Genomic DNA, 20,298 nt, shown 5'->3' with positions numbered 1-20,298 from the left:
GAGGTTTTTGTTTCCTAGCAAGGACTACAGCCGAAGTTTGGAGAAAACATTGTACACTGACATTATCATCTTTCTGTCCAGCTACCAGAGACCAAGGAGGGAAAATCTGAGGTCCCACCAACAAATGACCTACCTTCCAGTGCTGAGGAGCCAGCCAGTGCCAGGTGGGTGCCCTTTCCTTTCTCCTAGCTCACAGCACTTGGGCAATCCTGCTTGGGTGTAAGATCAAAGTTGATCTTGGCAATTCTGCTGAGTTTTAGCCATAATACCGTTTTCCTATCGAAAGACATGACAGTAAGTGGCTTGCCAGTGCCACTTGGTAGATAAAGAATGCCTTTCCCGGTTTACAGGACTTAAATACACAGCGTTGCTTCTAATACTGCACCCATCACAGAGCCAGGCTACTAGGAAAGGCAGAACTTCGGGAAGGGATCCTGGACACAATCAGGACTGCCCCGCTGGTATCCCTACTCCCCTGCTTTTCGGGTGGCAGAAGGGATATTAAAAAGCTTCTGAAGGGTGGATTTGGGCATTTGAGTTGGCTCGGTCGTGTTGTGTGTGCTTACATTCCAACCCTGTCCTTTGACCTCACTCCCACAGTGGTAACCCTAGTCTGGGGTTCATCTTCTCACTCTCCTTACTTTCTCTCGGAAAAGAAGTATAGAGAGAATTTTCTAAATTTAGAAATATTTCCTGCTATGCCCAGTGAATGCTCATTTTGCATGATGTTTTACTATAGCCAAAGCTTGAGCAGATCCTTCTGCCTCAGTCTTGTGGAGACTTGGCTTATGGATGTGTAACACTTGTTTATTTTCTTGTCCTAAATTATAAGCCTTCTCATCTGTCAGTAGCCTGGCTCTTTGTGACTAGTTTGTTGATTAGGCCTGCAGAGAATGATTCTTCTAGTGATGAGGGGTCACAGGAGTTGGAAGAAACAATCAAAGTTGAAACCATCTCCATGGAGACACTGAGTCACTGTAGCACAGCTTCATATAAGAAGTCTCTCCGACTCTCCTCGGATCAGATAGTAAGTATTATGCAGTAGAGTTGTGCTTATATAAGTGCTTCTGTAGGAGAACAGCACCCCCGAGTCCTGGTGAGCAGTTAGGACCACTCAAGGAGCGTGTGACCTGGGTTCCTCCCCACATAGAACACCTGCCCCAGTTTCTGGAAATGAACCAAAGAATGGGTATTTTTAGCAGGTTTCTCTGGTGAATCTTATTGCTCATTCAGCACAGGACCACATGCTGCTGCTGCTTGGCGTTCATAACAGCAGAGCAGTGACATCTTAAATGCGATTTCTTCCCTCTCACTTTGACACAGTTGTACTATGAAATGGTTTTCCTGAGTTGAGCATGAGGCTGTGATCAGGGCAGTGAATAGTGATTTTAGGTGTGATGGACGATAGGGAGGTTTTGTTTTGTATAGGGTATCAGGAAATCCTTGGGACTGGAAAACAGTACTCAGGCAATGTGTCTCCTCACATTATAACCATGCATGAGTCGGGGCTAGCTAACACCAGAGAAACCGCATGCTCTGAGTTTCATTGTAAAGAGTTAAACTCTGCTCCAAAGTATGGATTTTCAGCTTTCTTTAATGTTGTGCTTTTTATGAAAGGCAAAATTGAAGCTCCACGACGGCCCCAATGACGTTGTATTCAGTATTACAACCCAGTATCAGGGTACCTGTCGTTGTGCGGGTACCATCTACCTGTGGAACTGGAATGACAAAATCATCATTTCTGACATTGATGGAACAATAACCAAGTAAGCGTGAGCATATTGTGGGTAGCAGTCAGAACCCTGCAATAATGAGAGTGTCTTTTAAACCATATGCCCTGAGATATACTGAAAACAGCCCAAATGGCGTCACTTTTATGGGTGAGGGGGAGGTGTGTGGAACCGTACAAATGATTTCTCAAATCTAACTTGGAAAGATTTGGCCATTTGGTCCCCAAATTCTAATATTCAGTGAAGACAAACTGTTTAAGATTTTAGGGAATGAGAGAAAAAAAGATGTGCTAGTGGATTATCTCTGAAAATACAGTGCGTTCCTGTAACTCCCCTGTGGGAGCACCTCAGGGTGTGTCACTGCAGGGCTGCCCTGCCTTTACATGAAGTCAGGTGAAACCACCTTGAGACAGTGTCCCCACCTGGTGCTTTCTGGCAGCCAGTATGAAAATGCTCAGCTCTCTATGTTGGTCTCTGGTGTCTGTTTCTACCCTCTTACCAGGTCTGATGCTTTGGGACAGATTCTCCCACAACTGGGCAAAGACTGGACTCATCAGGGCATAGCGAAGCTCTACCATTCCATCAATGAGTGAGTGCCCATTCCTGAGTGTCCTCTTCCCAGTTCTGTTTTGACCAAGAACTAGAGAAAAATAATATAGATCTGAATACATTGTGTGTTTATGGCTAGGTATTTTTTGGTTTTGTTTTCAAAAGTGTTGTGTATCCTATTATTGCGTTTTACCTGCCATAATTCAGCTAAGTTCTGGGAATCACTAACTTTCCTAGGTCATCAGAACTGTTAACTATTGTTCCTAGGATTTATCAGGAGAGCTGACTTTAATGTCTGGTTTATTTACTGGTAGCATAAGCATGCATGGAAAACAGTTCCTCAAGAGAAGCCATGCCTTCCTTTTTGGGATCCTAGCATGTCCATGTACCACTGATCTGGAGATACAGTTCCATCTTCAGCTTGAGTTGAGAATACCATACTATGAAAGTCAGAATATGTCAGTTACTCAGGTGTAATTATGCCTCCTGTCCTATAGATTGGTTTGTGACCTACAAACTAAATAAGGCCCCTTAGATCCTTTACAGCAAATACCTTACATATAGTCCAGTTTTGTCCACGCTGGCTCTTTCTGAGCTAGGTGCAGCATGTGTTAAGTCAGTGCAAGTCACTGCAGTTTAACACAATCTGGTTTTGCATATGCTTCTGTTTTGTCCATGGTTTCCTTCTGCATTCAGTAATTTCATTTTCAAAGTAAAAGAGAGGAACTTATTTGGATCTTTTAAAAGGGAAAAAAAAAGTTTTCCTGTATCCACAAGACATGGCTAACCAGATTGTTTGTGTATGCGTTTGTGCTGTTTTTGTATTTGTCTGTTTTTTTAGGAACGGTTACAAGTTTCTATACTGTTCTGCACGCGCCATCGGCATGGCCGACATGACCCGAGGCTATCTGCACTGGGTCAATGACAAGGGCACGATCTTGCCCCGAGGCCCTCTGATGCTGTCTCCCAGCAGTCTGTTCTCTGCCTTCCACAGGTAGCTTTCCCGTGGGCGTGCTGGGCTCCTCCACTGGGGGCTGGGGGAGTGGTGGAGACAGAACTCTAACAGGTCCCTCAGGCTGTAGAGTGTCTGTGTTTTGTCATTTGTTGGCTCCCTGAAGTGCTCTAAGATGATGAAGGGAAAATGTTATTCCCCAATTACTCCATCGCAGGATGGACTAGCAAAAGAGGAAGAATGCTGATGGTGCCTGCAGATTATTAAGGAACATAGGGTGGCGTGAAGGTGAAGGTCTGCCTGAGAACAGACTCGGGTAGAAACTGCCGTTTTGAATTGGTGGTTGTATCTTCTCTTCTTTAGGGAAGTGATAGAGAAGAAACCAGAGAAGTTCAAAATCGAGTGTCTGAATGATATTAAGAACCTGTTCGCCCCGTCCAAGCAGCCCTTCTACGCTGCCTTTGGAAACCGTCCTAACGTAAGTGTCTTTGGAGTGTGTTTTCATTTATTTCTTGTGTATGAGTGCTTTGTCTACATATATAGAGAGAACCACATGTGTGCCTGATGCCAGTGGAAGAGAAAGGGCATCAGATCTCCTAGAACTGGAGTTACAGGTGGTTGTGAGCCACCATGTGGGTGCTGGAAATCAAACCCAGGTCCCTCTGCAGAGCAGCAAGTGCTCTCAGCCATGAATACCCCTCTGGTCCCTTTGTACACTTTTTGTTGAAACAGGATTTCAGTAAGTTACCCATTCTGTAGCTTAGGCAGCCTTTGAACTTGAAATCTTTCCTCAGCTGCTTGAGTAGCCAGGATCTGCACTAGAGGCCAGGCTTACTCAAATTTCCCTAGAAGTTGGGAAAGTCCTATAGTTACCTTTTGGCCCCAAGAATGTATGCAGAGGATATCCTAGCCCACCCCACCCCCAAACCCCTTTGAATTTATTTCCTCAGGCAGTTCTGCCTGTGTTCTGACTGGTCTGAAGCCATACCCTTGGTCCACACCAGAACCATGATGCAAGTTCTCACACTGCCTTGTGTACTGCATCTTTTGGGGGAGGAGAGTCCTCTGTATCTGGACTACTAAAGGTGTTACTGCAGTATTCTCAGAGGACCTTGATTTGCTCTTTGCTGCCCATTTCTGGCTCCCTGTGCACTTTGTGGATCTGTCTCAAGATTTCCCGTCTTCAGCCCATGTAGTGGTTCTGGCCTAGGAGGAGCCAGCTAAGTTTTGGTGTCTTCTGCAGGATGTCTATGCTTACACACAAGTCGGAGTTCCAGACTGTAGGATATTCACCGTGAATCCGAAGGGGGAGTTAATACAAGAAAGGACCAAAGGAAACAAGTCATCGTAAGTGCATTCGTGTACAGCCATGTACAGCTGAGGACACATAAGAACTGAGACGGGGCCCAACCAGGAGCAGTAGAGCTGTACCTGTGTGAGCATTCTCTGTAGGTAGCGGCTTAGGGAGTCTCTGGTTATTTTATGTGTGAAGACAGTGTGCACCCTGGGATGGAGCCGAGCTCTGAGTAAGTGCTGAGCAGGAATGTGTGCACTCTGGGATGGGGCCAAGCTCTGAGTAAGTGCTGAGCAGGAATGTGTGCACTCTGGGATGGGGCCGAGCTCTGAGTAAGTGCTGAGCAGCCCTTTCGTATAATCTGAATAGCCAGCCTCACAACCCATGTCTTTGCTTAACATGAGTTGTTAGATAACAGCTTGTATGTCTTCCCGATTCCTTCCAGGTATCACAGGCTGAGTGAGCTTGTGGAACACGTGTTCCCACTTCTCAGTAAGGAACAGAATTCTGCTTTTCCATGCCCAGAGTTCAGTTCCTTCTGTTACTGGCGAGACCCAATCCCTGATGTGGACCTGGATGACCTAGCTTGAACGAAGCCTATACGGCAGGGTGGGGACACTCACCTGCCTCCCAACAGGGAAAGTAACTGGCTTCTTACAGATGAAGACCCCGGAGCCTGCAGTCAGGAACCTGCTTTCCAGAACAGGGACAGGGTCCCCGAAGCTGGTACTGCTGCCCTCTTTCACCTCCCCAGGCACCACTCAGCACATGGACAGAGGATTAAGGGCCTTAGCCTGAGGTACAAGCCTGTGCTCCATCACGTGGGCTTCCTCACATGCTTTCTGTGGAGCTGTGTGCTGCGCCCCTCGGCTGCAAGACTTAGAATGGCAGAAATCAGAAACTGAACAAGAACAACCAGCACATTACTACACAGTAAAGAGTTAAAATTTCCACTGCTCAGTTGATGATTTCTCTCTGTAACCAGGGCTTTCTCCAGAAGTCTGCTTAGTGTTGCTGGCTACCTGTACATGTCCCCCTCGGGACACTTCTGCTCTTGGTCACTGAACTAGGACACCTGCTTCATGTGCCAAGATGGGCATCCCCCAGCAACTGTGTGCAGCGCCATGATCCCAACTCTACCAGCGTGGGCTTTTGAGGAGAGAGCACCTTGGCATCATCATCTCCTCACCTGTGCCTGCTTCCCAGGGAGAAAGAAGCCGTTTGAGTTACTGCTCTACCCTAGCCAGAAGAACAAGTGCACATTTTATATCTGGAATAATCGTGAGAAATTTGTTTGAAATACAGAAAAGGCAGCAGCTTTGCCTCACAAGTGTAGAAAGGCAGCTGCGCGGGGTCCTGGGAGTCACCCTTTCCTCTGACGCTGTCTCCTGGCTTCAGAGTTGCCAGGGGAAAAGCCCCTGGCTGGCAGGCAGCATTGACCAGTCATTTGGACTTCAACCATGAGTCCCTGGAGGCATGGGAGAGAGGGCCACGGAGCGCCTGTGGAGAGCCAGCACCGCGGCAGCAGCCCCAGCCCATCGTCCAGTTCACACAGTTGATACTGCAGATGAGGCCTCGTGGGGATGTGGGTACCCCTGCATTTTCTTGGCAGCAGCATGCACTGTCAAATGTCAGGACAGATGTGACAGGGAGAGTTATGTCCTGGACTCTCCACAGCCTCTGATGAACAGGGTGTGGACAGTCACTGCAGTGCAAACATCCAGAGAAGTGTTGGCGGAAGGCGTCCCAGGGACCTTCACTGGTTCTTGGTACAGCCCTCTCGGACGGTGGATATGAAGGCTGAGCAGAGCGGGCACTGCAGGGAAAGATGGTTCCACTTCAGCCCTGCACCCTGCGGCTGGACGGCTGGCCCTGTCACAGTGTTTCAGTTTGCTTCACCCAGATGGCTTAGAAAGGGGGGGGGGGTTATTTTCCAGATTGGAGAGTCGAGTGTCCCTGCCTCGTTTCAGTATTGCAGTTGAATGCAGCGACCATGTAACATTCTTTAACAGAAGGAAAAACCCTTTGAACGTAGTTGTCGGTGGCAGAACCACCGGGGGCAATGCTCGCAGAGGGGGCAATGCAGGCTTCCACAGTGCTGGCCTCACTATAAATAGCCCGTGTCTCCTTCATGAGTTCTTTGTGTTAGGTGTAAGGAAACTCAGTTGTTTATGTGAAATTCTTCCCAGGCAGTGAAGTAAGATTTGTAGAGCAGCCACGTGGCCACGTGATGATGCTGTCAAGGTCTCGGCACCGCCTGGGATTTAGCCCCCTTTGGTTTATGGAGTAAGAGTTGTGTGCGCTTACCCTGAGCTCAGTAGAATCTGTGGTACAGAAAAATCTCACCATGTTTCCTCACAGTTTCAGTTTGTCCTCAGCAGCCTGTTTCCTTGCCTTGGCAAACTCTTTTCTTTGGACACATGGGCCTTCTCCGAGGGCCCAGCTTAGGTTGTGGGGCTCCTGGCCTGTGCTGCTCCCCTCCCCCACCCCCCACCCCCGCCTCCATTAGCCCTGCACTTGTCACTCCGGATTGATCAGTGGGTATTTAGGCTAATGAATGTAACTCTTTTTCCTTATTTAAAGGAGTCTTCTTGCTGAAAGTAGATGATTACTATTGCTGTAGTGTTCTGAAGTATTAGGTTTGTGCTGAAAATCCATTGCCATTTGTTACAAATGACATTTGTTCTTTCTGTGAAAGAGAGATGCCCTCAAGTGTGTTTGCACACAAACCCTTAGATGGCTTGTTGCAGTATCTCCCTTGTCGCCAGTGGCAGGTGATGCTGACGGGGCACTGTTGGCAGATTGGCCTCGGAGTCGCTGTCGGCATTGCCCTCTGCCCTCCAGCTCACTCTAACTCCAGTGTTGAAGCACTGTAGTAGAACTGATGGCTGCTCTCCCTCCATCAGGCTGTGTAGGATGCACACTTAGCCCTGTGATCAGGACTGCACTTCCTGTGGTCTAACCCATCTGCATAGTTTCAGTTGGAAAGAAACGTACTATTGTGATGACCCAAAACTAAAGCTGCAGTGCTGCTGAAGGAACGGTTAGGACGACAGGAACACCTTCTCCTCTTGCAGTTGATTGCTGCAGGGAACTTGCAGCGTTATTGCGTAGCTCTGGGACACCTTGTTTCTGAGCATGCTGGGATTTATTTAAAACCGGGTGAAGTCAGTGCTCTTTCCAGGTGAAAACCTTTCATTTTGATTTGAAGGCAGAGGGAAGACGCTCTTTTCATAACTGTGTTCAGCTGGTGACATTTGATAATCACTAAGCAGTTTAGGTTGTGTAATTGTAAACACCAGCGCAGTGCCTCAGTCACGGTAAAGATGTCTTCAGATGAATGGCTCATATTTGGTGCAGTGTTTGATGTTCACAACAAAATGTTACAATAATAAACTAACATAAACCGAGTGCATTGGGCTCTTTCCTTTAGAGGATGTTTGACCATCTTATCTGTATTAGTGCCAGAGATTGATAATTATAATTATCAGTTCTATATGAATAGCGTTTTTATCTAAAGGAGGAACCTCTTCCTGTTGCTCACATGTAAACCCTGATTCCAGAAGTGAAGCTCCATCCACAGGAACTGATGTCTCTGCCTTGTCGGTTCTGCTGAATAGTGATTGATTCCTATGTCATTTCCCCTGTAGTGTGGCTAGCACACCAGCCCTTCAGAGCCCCCTAGGGGTCCACTCAACCTTCAGTATCCCCTTTTATAAGCCCCTCTTGAGGTATGTGGCAGCTACAGTCCTGACGTTCCCAGCAGACAACAGAGTGAATGTCACAACCCACGTCACATAGGCGATGACAAGAGTGGCGTCCTTGTCCCCTCCAGCCACAGGTCATGTAATAAAAACCCTGTGTTTGATGCTGCTTTCCTGGGATGCGAGGCTGGGCTGAGAGAAGCCGCAGGTCTTCTGGTAGTATCCTTTGGCCTAGAAAGAGTCTGACTATAAAGAACTGGCATTTTCCCCAGACAGTTTGAAGTACTGAGTGTGGAGCCCAGAGGACCTGGTCTGTCCATCCCTTCTGTGCAGACCTGTGAGTGCCCCTCCTTCCCATCGTAAGATGGCATACGAAAACAGGTGTACGTTTAGCAGGCGGACAGGGTCCATGTGCTGCAGATGTGGGGAAAACAGAATGCTTGTCAGCGGGAATGATCTAGAATCGCCCGGAGCAGACTTGCGGTCCTCCCGTTTGGTGGTGCGCATGTCCGGCAGAATGCCCCAGCCGATAGTAAATACTGTCCTTTTTCTCAGTAATCAAGAACTCTTTGACTTTTACAAGTTGTACCCTGATCATGGTGGCCGTGTGGTGTTGCCAGTCCCTGCTGGGGAGGATTGCTTGACCAGCTAAGTAACAACTAGACTCTCAAAATGTCTTATAGGCCATTAAAACCATAAGCCTAAGTACTTCAGTTCAGTGTCTACCAATGACTCATGGGCACATGACTTGAGGGGTGTGGTGACTTAGGGGGGCTGCTCCAAACTCTCCTCCCACAGACAGGCATCTCCAAAAAAAAGATAGGTTCTACCCTTCATGGGCTGCGTCTGGCTTTCATTCCCTTTTGTCCTGCAGCGAGTATGGGCTCGCTCCACTTTGCCTGTTGGGTCCAGGAAGGTAAGTCACACACACACACACACAGGCGGGCCGAGCTCTAGTTGATGCTCTAGAGACCTGTGTGGGAGCGGAGCATACAGTGGCCATGCGCCTAGTGTCGGGTCCCTGCCTTGGGCCGCTGAGCACTTGGCCAGTTTGGCACTGAACAAGATCAAAGAAGAGTGTGAGAGGAAAGGGCCAAAGCCCGCGCACCAGCCGGGTTTTCCTGAAAAACACGGCTGCTGTGGGTTTTTCCATTAGTCATTGCTAGGACCGGCAAGGATACTCTGTAGCCAACTCCCCAGCTGTAGAAACAGGGAGAGCTCTAAAAACTGCAGTCCAGGCCCGTCCTTCCAACAACCCGTGAAACCCAAGGCATTTTTATAGCATTGGCCTCTTCTGCCAACTGGGCTAAGAATACAACTGTTGACACCCTGGTTTCCCTGTCTGTATTGTCTACGAGGGACCTGGGGGAGTTGCCTTTCCCTGCGGGTGCTGGTTCATCAACAAGCTTTCCCCAAAGCTGGTTAGCAAAAGCCGCCGAGCTGACTGTCCCATATGTACCTCGAGCTTTGTGGGCTGCTGGGAGAGGACCATGATGCTAGGCCTCCCTAGACCCGTGTGCCTGTCCTCTCAGATGAGCTCAGCTTCCAGTCGGCCATCTGGCTTATATCGGGGCTTGTGTTGCTTAGGAACTCGAGTCCACAGTGCTGTGTCTGCCAGTGAGCTGCGCAGTGGAGGCAGTTTCGTCCGCCTGTAAGCAGACCACTTCCCCTAAAAGTCCCCTCTTCAGCTCCAGGACTGCAGTAGGCCCTGACCTTCAAGAACACCTGGTCCCTGTTTACCAGCCAAAATCAGAACCCAAATGTGCACAGCCTGGAAGCCAGGAGGTAGGAGTTTAAAGGCTGGAATTAATTCACACACAAGATTACTTTTTACAGCCATAAAAAGTTTTCTAGGTTGCTTTCCCCCCCCGCCCCAGTCCATAAGGTCTGAGATACAGAAGAGGAACATGAGGTGATAGTGACATCTTTATTGACGCTCCCTGTCTTTGCACTTATATCGTACATGTCATTTAAGGAGCCCAACAAGCTTCATAAATAATGTCTGTTGCATCCCCCTTTGTAGCAGGGCCCAGGTGATGAGAGATGAGTCCCAGGCGGTAACAAGCCGAGTGTGGGGTAGCCCAGATTCCACTCTGGGCCCAGGCCCCTTCAGCACTTCAGTGTTCAAACTCTATGTGCAGCATAGGGAGAGGCACCCACTCCAGTGTCTTCCAGGGAAGGCCAGCTACAGGTTGTCCAGCTGCAGCAGGCCCTGCCCAGTTGGGGAGCAGCTGCAGCCTCCACAGGTAGCACCACATAGGCCCAGTCCAGGAGAAGCCGGCTTTCAGCCAAAGGGACTTGCCAAGTCTTCTGGTTGCCCAGTTAGAGTTCCAGAAAAATGGGGGCCTCCTTAATCATGTGTCACTTCCAAGGCTGTCTGGAAATGCCTGAGGGGTGGCAGTCTCTACAGTGAGGGAAGACCTTTATTCTGGGGGCAGGTGGGGCGGGCACCAGTGACACACACTGAATATATTAAAGCTTTGGAATTTTTACAACCTTCCTCCCTTGACCTCCCTAGAGGTGGGAAAGGAAAGGATACAGGAAAACACCACTGAAGGTGGAGTACATTTCATCAAAGTCTGTGTGAGCCAGCCTGCCCCCGGTCACCACAACATTGACCCCATCCCCTGCCTTCAAGTGCACGATGAGGTGGAAGGCGCCTGGGCCCCCGCAGGTGTGCACAGCCCCAGGGGGACGGTGGTACTCCAGGAACTCTCTCCTGTACCCGGCTGTATGCAGCTGGGCAACGCTGGCGTTGGAAACAGACAGTACTGCCTCCACGTAGGCATCTCTCTCGGGGGTGAGGGTGGCCGTGATCAAGTAGCGCCCATCATACGGTGCCGTGAAGATCCCTAGGAAAAGGCAGGCAGACAGGTGAGCGTGAGCCCATCTGGTGCCTTCGCCGCCCATTCACGATACGAGGCCACTTCAATTTGCCTCTAATTGCCCCTGGCTTTTAGCACCCAAAGTCCTGGACAAATCAGGATAGTTAGTCACCAGACTAGTAGAAGGCTTGTTGCTTGGGAGATGGTGCCACCCAGCCGCACCTGTTTTTCAGTAAAATGAACCCGGGTGCGGCTCTCCCGCTGCACCCACAGACTCGGGCCACTCAGCGCATGCTGGCGTGGTCCTCATTTCATAGCCCACTGTCCTAAGCTTGTAACGACCAGAACGAAAGCTCCAATAACCCGGGACTTGGAGTAGTGTGATTCTCCTCATCTAACCATAGCAGAAGGCTAGAAGACAAACCAGCCTTGACCCTGCTGGGACAGGCAGCCAGTTCCACCAACATTCCTGCTCTGCCGTGTACAATGGCATGTGCTTTCCTGAAGACTTGGGCCCAAGACCCAGCCCTTGCCATGTTAAAAACCATCTTCCTAAACCCTGGCTGTCTCTTGGGGCATTTCTCCTCATTGCGTATACCCAAAAGCTAGGCTGCTGGACCCCATTCATGAGACAGCTGATGAGAATAAAATGTGCCTAACCCAAGAAGAGGCAGATACTGAACCTCCCAGCCCTAGGAGGCCAGGTTAACTCTCCTCATCTAGAAGATGCAGCCTCTTGGATACAGGTGCTATTCACCCATGGCCAGAAGCCTCATCACACACCGGCACCTGCAGCCCAGGAGCTGGAGGTTCGGTGACAGAGCAGCCTCAGGGGACCAACACAGGATGAGGTGGGGGTACCTGCATCCGGATAAAGTAAGCCGGAAGCCCCCCCCCCCCCCCCCGTGCACTCACCAGTGGCGGGGTTGTATACGCCTCCATCGTTGACCAGCACCTTATTAAAGAGGACGACGCCTCCGTCACTGGGGAAAGGCTTCTGGGTAAGACCGGCTGAAAAGGACACCAGGGCAGGCAGTGGCACCCCTAGGCAGAGAGAGGCAAGAGCACATGGACCAGCCTGTCTTCTGAAAGTGTTGATGTAGATTGGGGTACAAGCTATGTTAAAGGTCCGGAGCCTGCCCTCGATAGACCAACAACTAGTACAGAGAAGCTGAACTGGACAGGGATGAGGCACGTGGACACTTCATATGAACACACAGAAAGCTGAATCTCTGTGTAAGGAAGAATGCGCGGCTGTGTGTATGTGTTTAGGTGAGCCTGCTGTGTGCCGCACCCGGGAGTGGTGCTGGGTACATAAAGAGAATCGTCTAGAATCGTCTAGGGAGTTGCTTGCCTGATCCAATAAAGCCTGGGCCCCAGAAAGCTCATCAAGACCACACACAGCCCAGCCCACCCAGCGCTCCCCTCGGAAAACATGACCAGAGACAGCGTAGGAGGAAAACTCCCTCCTCCGAGCCTCTCTAGGGTTTTAGTCCCTAGAGGCCAGGACCTCAGGGCTGTTGGGTGTGGAAGGGCTAGGCTCTAGGCTTCACCCAAGCCTGCAGTGCTGAGGGAAGAAGGCAGTAAGTGCAGGGCAGAGAGCACCAAGGAAAACAGTTCTAATCAGGACATACCTGGGGTAGCTACAGGAGGTGACTTGGGGTAGCCTGAAACACAAGAGAGTGAAAAGTGTTAAATCCTGAACTGGTATTTTACAGAATGCTCCCTTCACCTAAGTGCTCAAATTGGGCCTCGGTCACTAAAGAAACAGAGCAAGGACACAAGGTCAGAGACGGCTTCTTCACCTGCCAGCTCACACTCAGACAGCAGTGCCAGCCTAAGGCAAGGACACCACCGGCAGCCTCGTGCACCTTCCTCAGGACACACACAGCATTCATTAGGTGTGTGCGTACAAGTGTGGTGGGACAGATGTGCAAACGGCCCAAAAGAACATAAGCATCCCCGGAACAGAAACACGATGGACTCCTAGAAAAAGCAGCTGTGATGGCCACAGCCATGGTGACTAAGAGCAGGTGTCTCCTCCCCAGTGTCCCAGCTTACCAAACAGCCATGGTCCTAAACCAGTTATTGGTGTATCAGATCACTGGGAGGAGCCAACCATGGTCCCCAGTAGGTGTGCTTGGGACACAGATGTACCTTGAGTGCGGCTGGGACGGCCGCAGACCGAGATGGCTTTAGGGACTGACTCGGGCTAAGTCATGGCTCTCACCCACGACGGGGACAGTTATATTTTTATTTCTCTTGCCGTCCTGAGTTGTTCTTATTATTCTTTTAAAGCGGGTGTGTGTGTAGACAAACACAGGACAGACAAGACACGCACGAAAGGAGAAGACACAGACACGCGGCTCCCACGTGGGTGCACTTTAATGGGGGGGGGACGATAAGGGACAGGTGTGCAAGACACACAAGGGTAAGGGGCAAGAGAGAGCGAGACCTCGTGGAAGCTCGCTTTTTAACGAGAAGCACAAGGGTATCTGGGAGAAATGTCCTGCACCTGTGCGCGCCCGCGTGCGCGCACACACAGGTGTCCGTAATCCAGGAGGAATCTGGGAGCTGTAGTTTCCAAAAGGAACAACAGTTCTCAGTATCTACATGTCAGATCAGAAAAAATGTGGTTCCTCCAAACTCTAGTGTCCTTGGAAGCTACCCTTCTGAACTTTACCCCAAAGGTGGAACTCTAGACCCACAGTGCACACACACAGCACCAGGCGTAGGTTAGAGCAGTCCGCCATTGCAGGCCTTCTGAAGGGCAGACTCACCTGGTGCCCCTGCATAGCCTTCTGAGCTAGGGATGGGCCCCTGCCCCATCTGTCCGTCCACTCCCTGGGGCAGGCCCCTTCCGGACACGCCCATCCTGCCTGGAGGCCCAGCTTCTCCGGTCTCCATGCTGGCCCCACTAGAGCCAGGCAGGAAGGGCAGCCCTGGGCGGCGAGGCCAGGCAGGCAAAGGTGGTGGTTGCAGGGGCTTCTGGGGCAGTATCGGCCGCTGGCCTGTCTGTGGCGGTCTGGCAGGGTCCTCTGGCAGCGGGGTCAGGTGGGGTGGCTCAGTGGGGGCGTCCTCTGAAGGTCCGGTGGGTTCTAGTGGGGTCTTCTCAGACGATGGCGGGGGTGATTCTGAGGGTTCCTCTGCTAAGAAGTGAGAACACCAGAGTTAAAATGTCTCCAGGCCCGCAGAGTGAACCCCCATGGCATAACCCTTGATTAGCTATGAACAACCACGACAGAGATGGAGGTTCTCCAAGTATGGGAGTTACGACACTTCACCCAGGAACCCTAATTCTACCCACAAGTCACTGCCATCCTAGGGTCCTACTGAGTGGTCTGAGCACACAGAACCATGATAGCTTTTTAATTTAGGTCTCAACACCAGACACGCCATAACAAGTCAAAAACATCTAAGATATTGTCTGAGCAAATGCCTCCGATTCATCTTGGGTAAGTCAGGGCTTTAGGGTTGAGCCGAGCTGCATGCTGGGAAACTGTCACCTCCTCATAGGGAGATAACGGTGAAAAAGCTGGTTCTGATCCAGCTTGGGCTCAGCCCAGTGCCACGTGGTGTTTCCACAGATATTTATTACCAAATCCGAGCAACAGCTGAGCAGCCCTCCCGTCAGCTAGAGAGAACCCTGCTGAATCACCCATTTCTCATTCAGAAAGTAAGCCAGGGTTATCACCTGAGGAGGGAGTGTAAGGAACACTAAGCCACCAGGGCACCAGGCCTACCTGCAAACAGGTGGCCCCAGGAAGGTGGGAGAGAAGTGGAGGGTTCACTCCCTGGGTGGCCCCGCCTTGTCCTTCAAAGCTCTGCTGAGTTTTAAATGGTGGCTCGTGGCTTTTATCTCAGCACTTAGGAAGCTGAGGCAGGAGAATTGTTATGAGTCTGAGGCTATAAACAGAGGCTGGATAGAGAGTAAGACTGTCTCAAAGAGGGGTGGAGGGGTGCTGATTAGAAGCCAGTGTCAGCTTTACTAAGACAAGGCTCTCCTTAGGAGGCTGCAGGGCTATGGTGCTGTCTTCCGCTGAGCTGACACCATCCACCCACAGGAGTCTAGGCTGTTGTCTGCTGCCTCCATACCCTGGGGACAGTGGGGCTGAGCTCCCGGCAGGCAGGTATCAGCCATGCACCTGAGGCTGGGTGGTGCCTAGTCACAGAAAGACTTTGAGAAGGTGACCCTCGCTGTTACTGCTAGGTCTGCCTTCCAGGTCTGGCTGTGGGAAGTCAGCAAAGCCTTCCTAATTCTCAGCCACGGACTCTTCAGTGCCCACTCTTCTCACCCAGGCAGAATTCAACACCTACTAGAAACTGAGTTCCAGGCTCAGAGAGACTCTGCCTCAAAAAATATGGTAGAAGGATGGAGCGACGCCTTGGTTAAGAGCACAGGGTGCCCGTGCAGAAGACACAAATTCAGTTTCCAGCACCTTGAGTGGGAGGCTCACAGCTGCCTGTAGCCCAGCCCCAGACACCAATGCTGCTAGCTTCTGTGGGCACCCACACTCATGTGCACACACCCGCCCACACATATATCAAATCCTTAAAAAGCGAAAGGTGGAGCCCTCTGACTTCCACACACATGCATACATGCACATACATCGCATACAAAATCACACACACACACACACAAATCACGTTTTAAGTTTACAGTTATGTGTTGGGCCATATTTGTAGCTATTTTGGGCCAGTCGCATGTGGCCTGTGGGTCATGGGTTGGATCTTCCAGCCACGTACTGAAGCTGGAGAATCTACTCATTGAGATTTTAAACTCTAAAAATTCACCATCTAGATGTGCTGCGTTTAACCTATGCTCTCAGCCTTTGGAAGTGTGAGGCAGGAGAACTGCAGTGAGTTCAAGGCTAACCTGGGCTCCATTGGAAGCACCTGGCCAACAAGGGATACATAGCAAGAGACTGTCTTTAAAAAACAAAGTCCAAAGCGGTAGCAGGATGGTTCAGTGAATAACAGTGCTTGCTATCCGAGCGTGACAGCCTGAATCCCAGCCTTGGAAACCACATTTTAAGGGGCAGACGCCATAGCATCCCAGAACTCCTACAGCAGCATGAGAGGCAGAAACAGAACTTCCTGGAAACTGGAGGACCAGCTAGCCCGGAGCACACGGCATGAAAGAAACAAGAGACCCTGCTCCAACAATGGGAGAAGAGAGAACCCACGCCTGAAAGCTGCACTCTGACCTCCACACGCATGCTATGGGACACGCATGCTATGGCAATGCATGCTATGGCACATGTATGCTATGGTACATGTATGCTATGGTACATGTATGCTATGGCACACACATGCTATAGCACATATATGCTATGTCACATGTATGCTATGTCACATGTATGCTATGTCACATATATGCTCTGGCACATATATGCTCTGGTACATGTATGCTACGGCACATGTATGTTATGGTACATATATGCTATGGTACATACATGCTATGGCACATGCATGTTATGGCACATGTATGCTATGGCACATATATGCTATGTCACATGTATGCTATGGTACATGTATGCTGTGGTACATGTATGCTGTGGTACATGTATGCTGTGGTACATGTATGCTATGTCACCTGTATGCTATGGTACATGTATGCTATGGCACATGTATGCTATGGTACATGTATGCTATGGCACATATATGCTATGGTACATGTATGCTATGGCACACATGCTATGGCGCAGGCATGCTATGGCACATGCACACATACTCTTTCTCCTTCCTCCCCCCGTCTTAATAATTAAGATTTAAAAATAAAATGTAAAACAAACCCATCAAGCTATGACACCGCGGAGTGCTAAGTGCTGACCATGAGATGTGCCCACGCAGTAGGGCCCGAGTCCTGGGGAAGCATCTACTGCTGCATCCTCAAGTGGGATAAACCGTGGCCTTAGCTCAAAACATGGGCTCTGGAGCCCCGCAGCCCAAGGGCCCAGCTACTGACAGCGAGACAGGAGGCTGGTGCACCGCATGCAGCCGGTGGGCGTGTGAAAGGCCTGCTCGGATCTCACCGGCAATTGTCACACGGTCTGAACTATTCTCTTGGAAGCATGGAACCAGAAACGCACCCAGGGGACGTGCTGGTTCCTGGAGAGTCAACCTCAGCAAGAGACTGGTTGGTCCTGCAAACCCACTCTCTGTCGGCCTCATGTGAGAGGTCCCGGGCAGGAAGACAGACTCTGGCTTTCATGCTTCCTGGGAGGGTTAACACTGGGTACCATGCTTCTGCTGGAGGGGATGCAGGTGACTAGCCACAACTTGAGGAGGGTGGAATGATGGGATTGAGGAAAAGAAAGCAGAGGTGTTTGAAATGTGGCTTCAAGGACCAGCAGTGAGAAAATGAGAGCTAGGAACACGGGGACTCAGACCTACACCCCAACCTGAAGGTCTTGGTGCACAGAGAACGAAGGGCTTGACCAACTCGCCGTGTGTTCAGCAGGAACAGCTTGCAGTCAACAAGGGTCTTAGGATGTGATGTGGGTTCTGGCAGGAGCTGTCTAGGCTCTATACTCTCTGTTTAGCCCTTAATGTAGAAAAGAAAGGAAAGAGAAGCATCACCCTGCAGCTCTCTGCAGCTTGGCTGGAAGGGTCTGACCCATCCCAGGCTTCATTCTCCTCTGGGTTTCGGGGAGGGCCACAATGCAGGATGAAAATGGGAGACAACTCAGCCAGGAACAGAATCTACACACATTTGGTTAAGAATGAATTAAAATGGGGAGGGGGGGTTGTTTGCCAATTACCAAGTGCTATACAATCCATGCTAAAACCATTAAAACTGATTTCCAACTCACAGATAGAAAGGGGGTAAGTGTCCAGGGTGCTAACGACCCACCCAAAGTCATAGAGCTTCAGTACGGGTAGGCTGGGATTTCAAACCTGGGAGAGAACCAACATCTCCTAGTTGCTATTATTTATTTATTTTTATTTAATATGTATATAGTGTTCTGGGCACCAGATCTCATTATAGATGGGTGTGAGCCATCATATGGTTGCTGGGAATTGAACTCAGGACCTCCAGAACGGCAGTGAGTTCTCTTAACCTCTGAGCCATCTCTCCAGCCCTCCTAGTTGCTCTTCCTAGTACTTCAAGACCCTGATTTTAGCTATGTAGTGGGCATAAACAGTCTCCCCTCTTTCATCCCGCAGCCTCTCACTTTCTGTCTTGCTGATATTCTTGGCCAAACTTAGTTTTTCAAAAGAACAAATCCATCCCTGTCCCAGGGCATCCCAGAATCGCACCATTCTCTCTGCCTGGACCATTCTCCTGCACAGGTTGCTGAGGGGTTTATGTCCTCAACCTGTTTATATCTCAAATGTCGTCTCCCACGCTGCAGCCCTCCCTGGCCATGCAGCTGAAACAAATTCTTGCCTACCATTATCTATTATGTTTCATCTCTCCTCAAGCTTCTGATTGCTAACTAAAGGTGGACCTTCACTAGCGTGGCTGTTCTCCGTCTTTTCCTCTAGATTCTAGACCTAGAGCATCAGACCTGTGTTGACTGAGGCAGGACATGGCTTCAGACAGATCTGCTAAATAAACTACTAAATCAGGTGTGGCAATACACATCTGTGACTTATTATTATTAATTATTATGCTGTTCATCTTTTAGAAGTTGGGTACCCATCAGAATCCCAGTGTGTGTGTTTGTGCGTGTGTGTGTGTGTATGTATATATATATATATATGAATGAACACACAATATATGTATTGCATACACTCTTACAAATCCCTCCTAAGCCCCAGGATAGAGCACATGCCTTAATGGGATACAGAAGACCCAGCAGAGGCCTGATGGGTAATTCAGCCTGCTGCATGGCATCTCACAAGAATATGATCTGCGAGCTAACAATGAACTGTTTAGAAACAGGAGTTTACATTCCTGACCTACACCCAGGTTATGATCTTTGTGCAGGTCCTCAGCCCTCCTCTGGGCTGGTTCTCACCGTGGGAGAAGTAACTCGCCATGAGAATCCCTTGTCTCCCAATACGGCAACCATGTTACCCTTCCAGGGCTGGTCTGCTGTGATCAGCGGAATGAATATGGCGGAAGTGATTCCAGGTTAACTTAGTCCCACCGGTGAGACCACAGCTCTGCTTTCCCTCTCGAAGCCAGTGCCACGTGTATAAGTCAGGCTACTTGAGAGGAGCAGGGTATGAGAAGCCCATACGGACACACAGGGAAGGACACACATGGGGGATCACCAGGACCCCAGGTCTGGGGCCCACGTGAATGTAAACCTTCCTGCCAAGCACAACATAGAGTAACTGAGTCAGGCTGACGTTAGACAGGAGAGCAGCTGAGCCCTGTGCAAGCCCCCGATCCGGGACTAACAGAAAATAACTACCACCAAGATCAGGGTAGGAGATTACAGGGCAAAAAATAAAGCACCCTTTCACCCCAAAGTCTTCCCACAAATGCCTTTTCTTCCTGCCTTTTCAATTTCATCCACTCCTTAATTATCTGTTCACATTCTTCTGGAAGTTTCTCTCATCCTCTTACCTCACGGCTCACCATCTCTCTCAACCTGATTCAGTAATTGCTTAAGCTTAGAGGGTCTCTGGAGCTTCTTCCCTTGCAAATTCCTCTGGGAGGCTGGGGAATGGCCAGTTCCCATGATCCTCTTTGTCCGGTTCTCCACCAGACTTTGGTTCACACTTGCCGCCTGTGAAGCCAGCATCTGCTATGTTTGAGGGGTGCGCGAGAGTGTGTGAGCGGAGAGCTAGATCTCTGCACGGCCCTGAACTTTAACCCCCTGCACTGCGCGCAGGCTGTGTGTTCTCTCCGTGGACCTGAGTCGTGTTACCGAGGGTGGGACCTGTGATCTCTGCACCCCTCACGGAGCGCCTCGTCTGCTGTCCTGCTCGGTAAATGTCCTGTTACCTTTTAACTGTTTGTGTGACTTCAACCTTAGCCCCAGAGTCACTCCAGGTTCCAGGATTCCTGGGTCTGAGGGTTCTGGAGGTCACAGAATACTACTCTTTAATTTTTGGCTGCTCTCAATCCCAGATTCTCCCAAGCTCACACGGTCTGTATTCACAGCATGGCCCCAGTCAGGAGGATGGTGTGTGAAACCACGCTGTCTCCAGGGTTTAGTTTCCAGCTCTGCAGAGAAGAGCCTCAGGACGGACACAGATTCCCACGCTGCCCAGCACTGCTAATTAACTGGAAATATCTGGCTGCATCTGTTATTGTAAAGCACAGACCAGACAGCATTTCGAC

General features: G+C 50.0%; 2 protein-coding genes across 5 annotated transcripts in view; one reads left to right on the top strand and one right to left on the bottom strand.

The window, feature by feature from the left end:
- Positions 1–7,936, top strand: part of Lpin2 (lipin 2) — a 64,941-nt gene extending 57,005 nt beyond the window's left edge. For all 3 annotated transcript variants that reach the window (XM_050166192.1, XM_050166194.1, XM_050166191.1), the window contains exons 13-20: positions 82–164; positions 883–1,027; positions 1,618–1,766; positions 2,233–2,319; positions 3,121–3,273; positions 3,595–3,709; positions 4,475–4,578; positions 4,971–7,936. In XM_050166192.1, coding sequence (XP_050022149.1) covers positions 82–164; positions 883–1,027; positions 1,618–1,766; positions 2,233–2,319; positions 3,121–3,273; positions 3,595–3,709; positions 4,475–4,578; positions 4,971–5,115 — 981 coding nt within the window. In that variant the 3' untranslated portion in view covers positions 5,116–7,936. The remainder of the gene's footprint in view (positions 1–81; positions 165–882; positions 1,028–1,617; positions 1,767–2,232; positions 2,320–3,120; positions 3,274–3,594; positions 3,710–4,474; positions 4,579–4,970) is intronic.
- Positions 7,937–10,137: 2,201 nt separating this feature from the next.
- Emilin2 (elastin microfibril interfacer 2) overlaps positions 10,138–20,298 on the bottom strand; it is a 45,059-nt gene continuing 34,898 nt past the window's right edge. Inside the window, exons 5-8 of one of the 2 annotated variants that reach the window (XM_050166233.1) lie at positions 13,835–14,200; positions 12,689–12,721; positions 11,970–12,098; positions 10,138–11,081 (exon numbers count right to left, since the gene is read on the bottom strand). In XM_050166233.1, coding sequence (XP_050022190.1) covers positions 10,744–11,081; positions 11,970–12,098; positions 12,689–12,721; positions 13,835–14,200 — 866 coding nt within the window. In that variant the 3' untranslated portion in view covers positions 10,138–10,743. Of the gene's footprint in view, positions 11,082–11,969; positions 12,099–12,688; positions 12,722–13,834; positions 14,204–20,298 lie in introns of both variants that reach the window. The other variant, XM_050166232.1, reaches the window with a different exon arrangement.

Source organism: Alexandromys fortis, unplaced genomic scaffold (assembly GCF_014885135.2).
Source record: "Alexandromys fortis isolate MF-2015 unplaced genomic scaffold, M_Fortis_MF-2015_v1.1 scaffold_143, whole genome shotgun sequence".
Lineage (NCBI taxonomy): Eukaryota > Metazoa > Chordata > Mammalia > Rodentia > Cricetidae > Alexandromys > Alexandromys fortis.
This window is presented reverse-complemented; position numbering and strand designations above follow the sequence as displayed.